Source organism: Canis lupus, chromosome 24, assembly GCF_048164855.1.
Source record: "Canis lupus baileyi chromosome 24, mCanLup2.hap1, whole genome shotgun sequence".
In the NCBI taxonomy this organism is placed as follows: domain Eukaryota; kingdom Metazoa; phylum Chordata; class Mammalia; order Carnivora; family Canidae; genus Canis; species Canis lupus.
The window spans coordinates 45,951,888-45,963,233 of record NC_132861.1 but is presented as its reverse complement, the minus strand read 5'-3'; the positions used below and the strand labels follow the sequence as shown (position 1 = coordinate 45,963,233).

The window sequence follows — 11,346 nt, the reverse complement described above, 5'->3', positions numbered from 1 at the left end:
TTTCTTGGGGGGAAACAAGAACGTGGAAATGGGGACTTAGCAGCCTCTCTCCAGTGTCTTTGTGACCTCTGCCAACTGCTGTTGGAGGCTGGGCCCTGCTTGGCCCTGTCCAATGCCCCCCCCCCCCACCCGGTTCTCATCCCAAGAAAGCTCCAGAGTTATTGCTGTAGATCATAAATAATGTTTATTAAAGCAGCTGTGATTTTCTGATGGCACATCCGGGAAGACACATGGGCCCTGGTCCCCCACCCCACACACCCAGCCCACTGTGGCCGTGACACTTTGTCATCACAGGAGCCTCCCAGAGTGGTAGGTCCCCACCAGGGGTTGGGGGCCCAGACGTGGCTCATGGCCCCCTGGCTGGAGAAATCTGAGGACTGAGTGAGTGATGCCCCTTGGTCCCCAGCCCCTGTCTCTGCCTTGCTCCCATCTGGGATCCCTCTGCCTCCGCCAGGGCGGCCAAGCGGAAGGCCTGCAAGGCTTGTACCAGCAACCGGGGGAGGCTGCGGGCCATCGTGGCTGGCTCCAGGCCTACCAGGCCACCAAAGACCACATGCTGGCCCCCCAAGCCTGCCCGTACCCATGCTCGGAAGAGGCCAGTCAGTGTCTTGGAGCCCAGATCGGCCAGGACCTGCAGAAGGAGGAGGGAGCTCAGGGTCCCACAACCCTGCTCTTGGGCCCCCTACTCCCAAAGCCTGCACACTTCCTGCTCACTTGGATATCCCCCACACATGCCCTTCCACTCACACCCCCTCCCAGACCTTCCTATCCAGCCAGCACCTCCTCTTACATACAACTGCTCTCCCCACCCCTTGCCTCCAAGACACCCCAAGTGGCTGGAGGTCCTGCCTCCTGCTGTGGAGGGTGCCCGTTCTGTCCCCTACCCATCAGGGCTGACCCAGGTCAGCCTCCGGAGGCCACTGTGAGTGAATATGGGAACCTACCTCCTGAAAGTCCATGGCCAAGTGCTCTGATGGAACCTGTAGGATCCAGGCATGGGTGCCCTGAAGGGTGGTCAACTTCTGTCGCAGGCCTTCCAGCCCAGGGCAGCCTGCGGGAAGGAGAGAGGCCCTGGGAATAGCCAAAAACGGATACCAGCAAGGATCTGGGCGTGGGATGCCCACCAGGACCTCGAGATGGCCTCCCAGTGGGCAGATTTCTCCTCATGTGACAGATGGGAAACTGAGGATCAGAGAGGTTAAGTGGCAACCCAAAGCAGATGGCCTCTGTGGACACTGAGGGGGGCCCAGAGCCACAAGTCCCCCCAAAGAGTCACCCTGCCTACTGCGTGGCGGGGGCGGGGGGTCAGGTGGGGAGAGCCAGCGGGCCTGGTGGCCCCAAGAATCCCCCCAGGCAGGGCCTCGCCAGCCCTTGGTCGGCCTCCCCCCACCACACCCCGCCCCGCAAAGGCCGGCAGGGGGCGTCCTCACCGTTCGCTTCCTCGCGCTGCTCCGGCCTCCGCTTCGGGAACCGAGCGCCGGCAGCCCGCGATCCTGGGGAGACGCAGGGTTAGGGGGTGGCCTGCGCCGCGCAGCTGGCGGGGCGGGGCGCGGGGGCCGGAATGTGACGGCGGGGTACCTGGGTGCAGCCGCTGCTCGCGGGCGGGGTGCCTGGGAGGCTCCAGGAGCGCCAGGGCGGGGCGCGCCAGGAAGGGGGCCAGGCGCCGCATCCCCGGGCTCGGGCCGAGCAGCTCCTGAGCGCCCCGCAGCAGGCCCAGCAGGGTGTGCGCCAGCGAGCGCAGCTCTGCGGGCGGGACAAGGTCCGAGCGACGGTCAGGCGCGGGCCAGGCCCTCCCCGTCCCCCCGGCCCAGCCCTGGGGACCGGACTGACCGCATCGCCTCCGGCGCTGCAGGCACTGCTGCTGCGCCAGCCGCGCACAGGCGGCCGCGGGCCCGGGGCACAGGCGCGCGTAGAAGGCGCAGGGCGCGGCGGCGTCGGCCAGCGGCTCCCCCGGCGGGTCCCAGGCCAGCAGCTCCCTGCAGCTGGGCTCCCGGCTGGAGGGGGGTGCTGCGGGGGGGGGGGGCGGTCAACTCAGTCCCGGCTTTGGGCCGTAGCCCCCGCAGCCTCCCCCGCAGGGAGACCAGCTTTCCCGGCGGCGGGGATGAAGATACTCCCGGGAGAGGTGAATGGGAACGGGGTGCTCACCGCTCATCTGCTCCTGGAGCCAGTCTCTGAACACGGCCACACGAGTGTAGACCCCGGGCTTCCCTGGCTCTCCGCATCCGTCCCCCCAGGAGGTGACTCCGTACAGGACCTCCCTGGGCTGGGGGCCAGGCTCAGAACAGGTCAGGGGGCCTCCGGAGTCACCCTGCGGGGACCCGAGCCAAAGGGGAGGTACTACATTGACCTGCCCCTCTCATATGCCCCTGACCCTTGGCAGGGTAAGGCAGCTCCGGGCTCTCTGGAGTTATTACTTTTGTACCCATTTTAGCAATGGGGACACAGAAGCTCAGACAAGTTGAGTGACAGCCTGACTGTGGAAGGAAAGAAGCTGTCCTGTCCCTGGGGGCAGCCCACCCAGCATCCTGCGACCAGTCAGGGCTCATACCTGGCATGAGTCGATGCCCCCGGCCAGGTAGCCGGCACAGAGCATGCTGCTGGGGTGCAGCTCGGGCCCCAGCGCCCTTTTGCAGGTGTCAGCGCTGAGCAGGGGCACTCGCGCCTCCCTCACCGCCTCGGCCTCAGGCCCGTCTACAGGGAAGCGGTGGAGGGGGCTCAGGCCCACAGGGCAGGGGCCTAACTTCCAGGGTCCCTCCCTCCCCCTCCCCCTCCTCGATTCCTCCCCCTTTGCAAGATCAGGAAGCATTTTGCGAAGGCAGTTGGAGGTGGGTGGGATTCCCTACACCCCGCTTTCCTGAACTCCATCACCCCCGCCACCCCCCCCCAATTCTTCCCACTCACGCTCACCCAGGCCCGGGCCTGCCCCATACCTTCGAAGAGGGCCCCCCAGCCCGCGATGGCGCAAGCCGTGCCGGCTGGGGGCTCCCGGGGACCCTGGGGCAGGCACACGGGGCGCACCGCCCCCGCCCGGCTCACCGGCGTCCACAGCTGCACCAGGGCCAGGTCGTTGTGGAAGGTCCGCGGGTCGAACTGCGGAGTGGGTGGCGGCGCAATGTCAGCGAAGCGTGGGGTAGGGGCGCTGTTCCCACCTCAGAGCCTGGGGTCTCCCGTCTCACCTTGGGGTGGGGCAAGATGCGGTTCACCGGCACCTCCTCCGCTTGCTCCCCCCGGGGGCCCTCGGCCAGCGTCACCGTCCACAGAAGCTCGTTCGGGGCGCTGCGGGGCGAGCGGCGGGTGATGCGCAGGACCGGGGTGCCCCTGCCCTCCGCCCACCGGCACCTCCCGCCTGCCGGGCTCTTCCTCCGCCGTGGCTCGCGGGCCAGGGAGGGGGCCGGGGAGGGGCGGCGGTCCCCAGGCGGCCCCCACGAGCCCCAGCCCCCTTTCCGCGCCCCGGCTGGGCGCCTCGAGCCGGGAGCCGGGGAGGGCGGTGGCCGCCGCCAGGAGGCAGCAGAGACCAGCCCTCGCGCGGGGCGTCCGCCCGGCGACCCCGGAAGAGTCGGAGGGCGCGCGGGGACGTGGGCTGGCCGCGGGGGGGGGGGGGCACGTACCCCGCGAAGCAGTGCGCCGCGGTGAGCACCCAGGACGCCGCCACCAGGACGCCGCCGCACAGAGGCTGCCCCCCGAGGTGCAGCCGCACCAGCCAGGGCCAGGCCCCGGGGGGCGCAGCGCTACCCCCCACAATGCGGCCGTGGGCACGGGTCACGTTGACAGTGCTCGGGCGCCTCTCGCCGCACGGCCCTGGAAAGGTGGCATCGGCGTCACAAGGGACAAGTCCTGGCCGCCTTCACCATCGAGGCCCCTACGGGTTCGCCCTGCCCCCGCCCTGCCCCCTCGTGCCCTTTCAGCCTCACCTGGCTCTGCTGGATCTTGGAGGAGGGGAGCCTGAGGCCTAGAACGCCAGGGTCCTGCTGAGACATAGACCTTTGAGCCTCCCACCCTTCCTGCACCCAGGCAGAGCCGGGCCACCTCCCTGCCCTGGGGCTCCCCTCTGTGACTCCACCCGGAGCAGTCAGGGTCTAGTCAGCAGCCATAAACTTCTCACTATTCAGCTAACGAGCCCAGACTCTTCCTGCCCTCCTGCCTTTGCAAATGCTGTGCCCTATGCCTGGAGTGCCCTTCCCACTCGGAGAGACCTTCATCAGCCCGGTGGCAGCCCCACCTACTTTCTGTCCCCAAGTCAAATGTGAAGGGAAGGGATGGGGTGGGCAGGCGATCCGGCCACGGAAGTCCCTGCGAGCTCACCGGGGCATGGGATGGTGTGGTTGGCACAACCTCTGCACTCGTGCAGTCTGTGCTGGATCTCCATTGCCACTCGATTCACTGCCCACTGGGCGCTCCTCTGGGCAGCCTGCAATGCTTTCGTGCCCTGGGCTGACAGAGCTGCTGGGACACGGGGCACAAGTCATGTGTGGTTGGGGAAGAGTCTCAGGCTCCAGCCCCCAGGCCTGCCTTGGGAGAAGCAGGTGGGGGCCCGGGAGCACCAGGGCAGAATGGGGAGGAGAGGGAGCCCCGGGACCCAAGGGCCCAGCACTCAGAGCAGATGGTCCCAGATTCTCAACCCAAGAGCTCTCTGTAATTCAGCTGAGCTGGGCTGGAATCTTTGAAAAGGGACTTTCCTTAAAAACCTTGAAGGAAAACAGCACCCCAAAGGTCGAGACAGCACAAAACTCAGGATTTTCGACAAAATTATTGTGGTCAAGCCGCCCACCTTTGGGCCCAGATAGCCAAGGAGATGCCACCCTGAACCCTTCCTCCTGCTGAACCCGGAATCTTCCCCAAAGCACACCCTTTGGTGGTACTTGCCAGGTCCCCTTCTCTCCGCACACTTGTCCTCCCCGTTTCTCTCCCACCTGTGCCTCAGTTCCTGGCCCCTTCTCCCGGCAGGGTGGGCAGAAGGGACCAAAGGGCCCAACGAGTGGGAGCTGGCCAGGTCACACTCCCTGCCCTGGACCCATTTCCTCTGTGTTCCTCCCACCTCGGCCGCCCCCTCAGACCAGCCCAGGCTCACCTTGCAGGGTGCTGGGGGGTAGGCGCATATACAGGGGGTGCCCATAGGCAGACCATGGGTCTGGGAGGGGCAGCAGCAGCAGCAGCAGCAGCACGGGAAGCAGCATGATGACTGGGAGCCGGGGCGACCCTGGCCCTTTTCCCCCTTGGGGTCCACCCTGCAGGTGCTAATCCTTTGGTGGCTGCCTCCCACTGCCTTTCTGCCCCTGGGCACTGGATTCTTGTCCCTCAAATCATCTGACTGTTCCCGCCCTTCAAAATCACCCACCTTCCTCAGTTGGTCCCTCACCTGGCCCTTAACTCCCCGGAGCCCACAGGGGAATGGGGCTTGGGGGGCTATATAGAGGACAGACTGGGGGGGTACTCGGGAGGGGGGCCAGGGTTGGGGGAGGGATCGGGGTAGTGGGCTCGACCCTCACCTTTGAAGTTTCATAGTCCCGGCTCTGAGGCCCCCCTTCTGTCAAAGGAGCCCTTGTTTCTGCGGCTCCATCAAAGGGGCCTGGACAGGCCAGAAGAGCTGACGGTTGGGCTGGGGGCCAGGCAGAGGGGGGCCAGTGGGTAGGGGTTGGCCCTGTCTCCAGGGCTCAGATGGGGGGGGGATTCCCATCTGCCTCTACTCCCTGAGGAGTTTATGGCTATGCTGGGGGCAGATACTCCTGGAGGGAGGAGGGCAGGGGGTGTCTGAGGGTCCTTGGCAGCCCCACCCCCCGAGGAGGTGCCCGAGCTCCCGGCCCCTCTGCCCCTAATTGCTTGGCAGCGTCTCTCCCCCATGTAGCCATTTCTAAAGATGATCAAAGCGCCCTAATTAGCGCCGTAATTGCCGCACTGGGGGTAGTGGGGTGGGAAGAGGCAAAGGCAGGCCCCGAGAGGAAGGCGGACATGAAAGGCCCCACCAGTGGCCCAGTTTGGGTCGGACAGGCCCCAGCAGCTTCTGACGCTCTCCCAGACCCCCTGCCCCTATGCAGAGCTCGCTCGGCCTGTCCAGCATTGTTCTCAGTTGCTATGACCCTGATCTGGCAGGAGGGAATCTTCTGGAATTTCATGGGAAGGGCCCCAAATGAGCAGCTCTCCTGGGAGCTCCCACCTGGGGCAGAGAGGAGGTGCCCTTCTGCCCCACAGAATGTCCTGGGACAAAAAAAAAAGAGAGAGAGAGAGAGAGCGAGGATCTTGGCACCCCAATTCATGTTGGTGACCCAGGGTGGCTTTGGCAGGCCTGGTGCCTTCCCAGAGCAGATCCTGTCAGGACATTCCTCTCCCCCCACCCCAACATATTGTCCTTTCTTTTCCAGCCCTTGCTCCTTCTGTGCAGATGGTCAAGCCTCTGATGGGAGCCTGCCCCCCTTCATAAGACAGAGCCCCAGACCTGCAGAGAGAGCCTGGGTCTCAGGGGTGATGGGTGAGACTTGGGGAGCAGGGTGGGGTCAGTCAGATCCAGCAGCTTCTCCGGCCTCTTCCTTCTATGCCACTGGGCAGCAGAGAATGTGCACGACCTCTTTGTCCTCGCTGAGACTCTCTTCCCCTGTGATCACCGAGATGTCATCATCATTTTGGTTCTCCCTTCCCTCTCTGGGCCCTGGCCACAAAGAAGCTTGTGGAACTCTTCCAACTCCATTGGAGGTTGCCACCCATCCGGTGGTGTGCTGGGAGTCAGATCATACTGGCTCCTGAGAGCTGAAGATTGGCATCTCTTCCCAGGTCTGCCCTGGGTGACTTCACATGGGGAGCTTGAAACCAGCCACAGTGGGAGCATACACCACGGGAATCAGCACGCGCTATAAATCAGAGCCCCCCTGCCTTCCGCGCCTGCCCCAAGAGCCAGCTCAACATTACGCAGCCCACCAGTGTATATGCCTCCCTTCCCCTGCCTCGTTGCCACCGCACCTCATGAAGACAGTACCTCTGGTTCAGGAGTGCATGAGATGGTGTCTGACTGTGGGTTATTGTGAGTGAATATTGTAAAGCTGGAAGTCACCCATTTGCATCTGAATATCCCTCTAGAAAGGATGTATATCTAGATAGGGTTTATCTTTTTTTTATCCATGATCTCAAATTTTTGGCAGAGAGGGTGTTAATACGGCCTGTACTTGAGGTATAAACAGAAGTTTGAAAAAGCTTCCCAAGGGAATTACCTGTGGTTCCAAGAAAGAGCCAGCGGGGTAGGGGGCCCAGAAAGCAGAGAAGGTGGGTGGAGAGCCTCACAAGCGTCTGGGCGACAGGCCGATGCTTCGGGCCATGGGTGGGGGGGGGGCTGGCATCCAAACTAGAGGGATTAAGCCTGGAGTGTGCCCCACAAACCAGAGGCCTTGGGGAATTCCTCAAGGAGGAGCACACTGCTTGCATGTTGGGCACCTCAGTCCCTTGGCCAAGTGAGGCCGTTGGGATCCCTCCAAAGCCAGGCGGGCCAGGCCAGAGCCTTCAAGGCATGCCGTGGGAGGAATAGAAAGACCTAGAGCTGCTGGTCTGCTTACTGCCCCTCCTGCCCCAGCTCTCCTCAGGGTGAGAACCCTCCTGCTGCCAAAGAAAACAAGGGGCCTCACAGCATGGATTGTGAGTCATTCCTCCCCAATCCCGGCCCCCTTTCCTCTGCCACTTCCTGTGACCAGGGCCAGCCTGGGCTCTCTCCGCTCCCGCACCTGCACCCCAGCACCCCAAGTGCCGTCAGCTTCATCCACTTCCTCAGGCCACCTCTTGAGAACCCGGCCTAAATCCATGTTGCATGCAACTATTTTGTGTATGATTAGTGATTGGTCCTCTTGCTCCTCAGTGGTCTCTCCCACTGGAATGGCGGCCCACCCCGCCACTCCTCCTCCTCCCTTCTGGCAGCTTCTTCGGAGCAGTCGCTTCTCTGTGGCAGGCTGTCTGGTGGGGTCTGGCCGGTTCCGAGGGGCTCAGCATCCACAGGCTGGTTGAGTGGCCATCCCCCCAGACCTCCTTCCCACTGCAGGGCTCACTGCTGGCCCCTCAGACCCACATCCTCCCCACAGGCCCTTGCCCACATGCAGAGGAAAAACGTCTGAGGCTGGGGAGGTGGCATGGGTCGGTGAGAGCCGTGGGGCTGTCACGGGGCTGGGGGAGAGAGCCTCTTCCCTCATTTCTGGAGCAGAGCTGGAAGGAGGAACAGGGTCCCCAGAGGGATGAAGGAATCCCTTACCCAGGAATCAGGGGAGCTGGCAGGAGGGAGAGGCTGGCATTTCAGCGTCCCATTGGGGTTCAGCTTAGCAAGAGGACTCACTGAGCTGCTGGGGGACTCCCGGCGGAACAGCGGGGTGGGGGCTGCTGAGTGAGGAGAGGCTGATACCCCCACCCTGAGGTTCCCGGGCCCTCAGAATTTACAGAAGGTAATGTCACCTACACCCGCAGGCCGGAGAGTTGACCCCCGAGTGTGGATGAATCTGTGGCTTCAGGCTTCTGGGGACCATGTTGCAGCATTAGGTGCAAAGCGCGGTGCGACGCGGTGCTGCCAGCAGTACACTTCCGTGACATCCCTGTCGGCAGGCAGAACTGGCTCCGGAATTTGCATGGGTCCTGGTGCAAAATGAAAACAGGGCCCCTTGTTCAACAATGATCAAGAATGTCAAGACCACATTAAGCCAAATGTGGGGTTTTGCTGAGCACGGGGCCCTGTGCCCAGGGGAGTGCCCCAAGTGACTCCATTGGCGGGCAACTTAGACCCCTGTGGTACTGCTCACAGAAAAGGTGTTGTGGGGGCACCCGGGGGGCTCAGTCAGTTAAGCATCTGCCTTCAGCTCAGGTCACCATCTCAGGTCATGATTTTAGGGTCCCGGGATCGAGCCCCATGTCAGATTCCCTGCTCAGTGGGGAATCTGCTTCTCCCTCTGTCTCTGTCCTGCCCCCCCATTTGTGCTTCTCTCTCTGTCTCAAATAAATAAATAAAATCTTAAAAAAAAAAGAAAAGGTGCTGTGGTTTTGGGGCTCCCCGGCCCACGCACATCAGGAGCTGGTGCCCCTTTCTCTCTCCCTACACAGCAGTGCAGAACTGAGGGTGAGGGGAGCCCCCCCGCACAGCCTCCCACCCCCATAGAGCTTCTGAAGCTCCACCTGAGCACAGGGAGGTGACAAAAGTTTTGCATCAAGCAAGAAACTAAGAAACCAGAGTTTCACTGGGCAATGCCCAGAAAGAGATTTTTAAAAAAATTTATTTGTTTGACAGCACGAGAGAACTAGCTCACAAGCAGGGGGAGGGGCTGAGGGAGAGGGAGAAGCAGGCTCCCTGCTCAGCTCCCTCCCTATGTGGGACCTGATCCCAGGACCTGGGGATCATGACCTGAGCTGAAGGCAGAGGCTTAACTGACTGAGCCACCCTGGCGTCCTGAAAGAGAAGATTCTAACCTGGCAGGTGGAGAAGGCTCAGAATCTCCAGTAGGAAAGCTGCCTCTGCCCAGCACAGCCAAGGCAGAGCCTGGAAAATGAAATCACTTCAAGTCTATTTCCCCAGGAGTCGAGACTCCCCAATAATCTGGTTAGAGCCATCTGCGTTGTGAGCTTGGTTACTTGTCTCTGTGCTGCCAGGGAGCAGGGCTTTGTGTTCGTATGTTGGTGTCCCCATTACCCAGAACGGAGCCTGACACCCTATATTTGCTAAACAGCTGAGGAAATGAAGGATCAGTACCGGCCCCTCTTCCGGCTCCAGAGCTGAAGTCTCTGCCTCTTGCAAGTCAACCTCAATCTGTCCAGAGCAGTCCTGGGGTCTCCTGCTCCCCTGCCCCGTGCAGGGGCTGGGGCCGGGTCCGCTGCCCCTTCCTCCTCACACCCATGTCCTGGCTGTGCAGTGCTGCTCTTCTCCCTGGAGTGTGGGTGTGAGAGGTGACATCTTCTGGGTGTCTGATCATGGTCGGTGATCTTGGGGACCAGCAGAGCTGGGGTCTTCCCTCTTCTGCCCTTCCTGTGTCCTTTCCTCTTTGCTGCTCTGTTTTGGGGGGTGGGAGGAGCAGTGTGACTGTCCGGGGTGAAGGAGGGATCCCAAAGGGACAGGAGGGACTTTTAGTGGCATCCACAGCCCCTGGTTTCTCCACCCCACCCCCACTCCCCATGGTCACAGGTCCCCCACACTGACCCCTCCTGCAAGTTCAGGCAAAGCCTCAGCCCCAATCTCCCACTTCAAAAAGAGGGAGGGAAAGAACCTTGGACCTTTTTGTTGATATTTCTGGAAAGTTTCAGCAGGTTCATGTCAGGAGGCTCCAGCCCCGCAGCCTCCCCACTGGCACAGAGCCTTCTTTTGTGTTCTGAGGATGGTGGGAGGATCCTGGGCCTCTGGAAATGGGAAGGAGAGACTCTGGCACTAGGTCTGTACACTTGTCTTCTGGGGAGGACCTTCCTCCTCCTCCCTCTTTAGGACCCTCCTGCCACGGTGTGCTCACCCCTCCCTCCATCCCAAACCACACTGATGTCCTGGGCCCTGCCAGGGCCGCGGGAGGGAGACTCAGCCAACAACTGAGCAGGCCGCCTTTTGGGGGCAGTGCCTCTGGACAGGGTAGTGGGACCCACAACTATGCCAGCTCCACGGACCAAAAATGGCCTGTGAAGCACAAAAGTGGCCACAAACCAGCATCCCAGGCATATTGAGGAATAAGGGTCTTCTCAGGACGGGAGGCAGCTCAGGCAATGATTCAGCGCTCAGGCCTGGGGTTCTGATTGCTTGCCTGAGTGACCTTGGGTGAATCACTTCCTGTTATGGGTTGAATTGTGTCCCCAAAAGACATGCTGATGTCCTAATCCCCAGTAGCTCAGAATGTGATCTTATTTGGAAAAAGAGTTGTTGCAGATGCAATTCAAGTTGAGGTCACATTGGAGTATGTCGACCTCGCAGAAGAGAAGAGACATCTGGGGAGAGAGTGCGGTGTGACAGTGGGAGCACAGACTGGGCTCATGCAGCTTCCAGCTAAGGACTGCTGGTGACACTCGACACCGGAAACCCGGAGTAAGAGAAAGGCATGAGGGGCGCCTGGTGGTTATGCGTCTGCCTTGGGCTCAGGTCATGATCTCAGGGTCCTGGGATTGAGCCCTGAGTCAGGCTCCCTACCTGCCCCTCCCACCTGGTGCTTTTGCTCGCTCTCTTTCAAATAAATAAATAAATAAATAAATAAATAAATAAATAAATAAAATCTTTAAAAAGAAAGAAAGGCATGGAACCAATCTTCTCACAGACTTTGCGAGAGCGTGACCCTGCCAACACCTTGATTTTGGATGTCTAGCCTCCAGAACTGTGAGAGAACACATTTCTGCTGTTTTAAGCCAGTCTGCGGTGATCTGTGACGGCAG

General features: G+C 61.4%; 1 protein-coding gene across 5 annotated transcripts; it reads right to left on the bottom strand.

The window, feature by feature from the left end:
- Positions 1-158: 158 nt before the first annotated feature.
- Positions 159-10,050, bottom strand: PRSS56 (serine protease 56). 5 transcript variants are annotated; one of them, XM_072796686.1, is made up of 13 exons: positions 9,698-10,050; positions 8,420-8,592; positions 4,303-4,440; positions 3,912-3,968; positions 3,609-3,798; positions 3,177-3,276; positions 2,931-3,090; positions 2,549-2,691; positions 2,146-2,308; positions 1,579-2,007; positions 1,431-1,493; positions 945-1,051; positions 159-631 (listed from the first exon to the last, which is right to left on the bottom strand). In XM_072796686.1, exons 2-13 carry the CDS (start codon positions 8,484-8,486, stop codon positions 347-349), a joined length of 1,902 nt encoding a protein of 633 aa, XP_072652787.1. In that variant the 5' UTR covers positions 8,487-8,592; positions 9,698-10,050; the 3' UTR covers positions 159-346. The 5 variants fall into 5 exon arrangements, with proteins under 5 accessions (XP_072652787.1, XP_072652788.1, XP_072652789.1 ...); XM_072796687.1 differs by lacking the exons at positions 8,420-8,592; positions 9,698-10,050 and adding an exon at positions 5,069-5,461 and having other exon boundaries at positions 1,579-1,743; positions 1,831-2,007; XM_072796688.1 differs by lacking the exon at positions 9,698-10,050 and having other exon boundaries at positions 5,487-8,541.
- Positions 10,051-11,346: the final 1,296 nt, after the last annotated feature.

Excerpts from the sequence above, each read along its gene's own strand:
- PRSS56 (XM_072796683.1), bottom strand. The coding sequence starts at position 5,174 with ATGCTGCTTCCCGTGCTGCTGCTGCTGCTGCTGCTGCCCCTCCCAGAC. Across the intron at positions 3,799-3,911 it reads CCAAGATCCAGCAGAGCCAG|GGCCGTGCGGCGAGAGGCGC; the intron begins GTGAGGCTGAAA and ends CCACCTTTCCAG. Across the intron at positions 1,494-1,578 it reads CGAGCAGCGGCTGCACCCAG|GATCGCGGGCTGCCGGCGCT; the intron begins GTACCCCGCCGT and ends GCGTCTCCCCAG.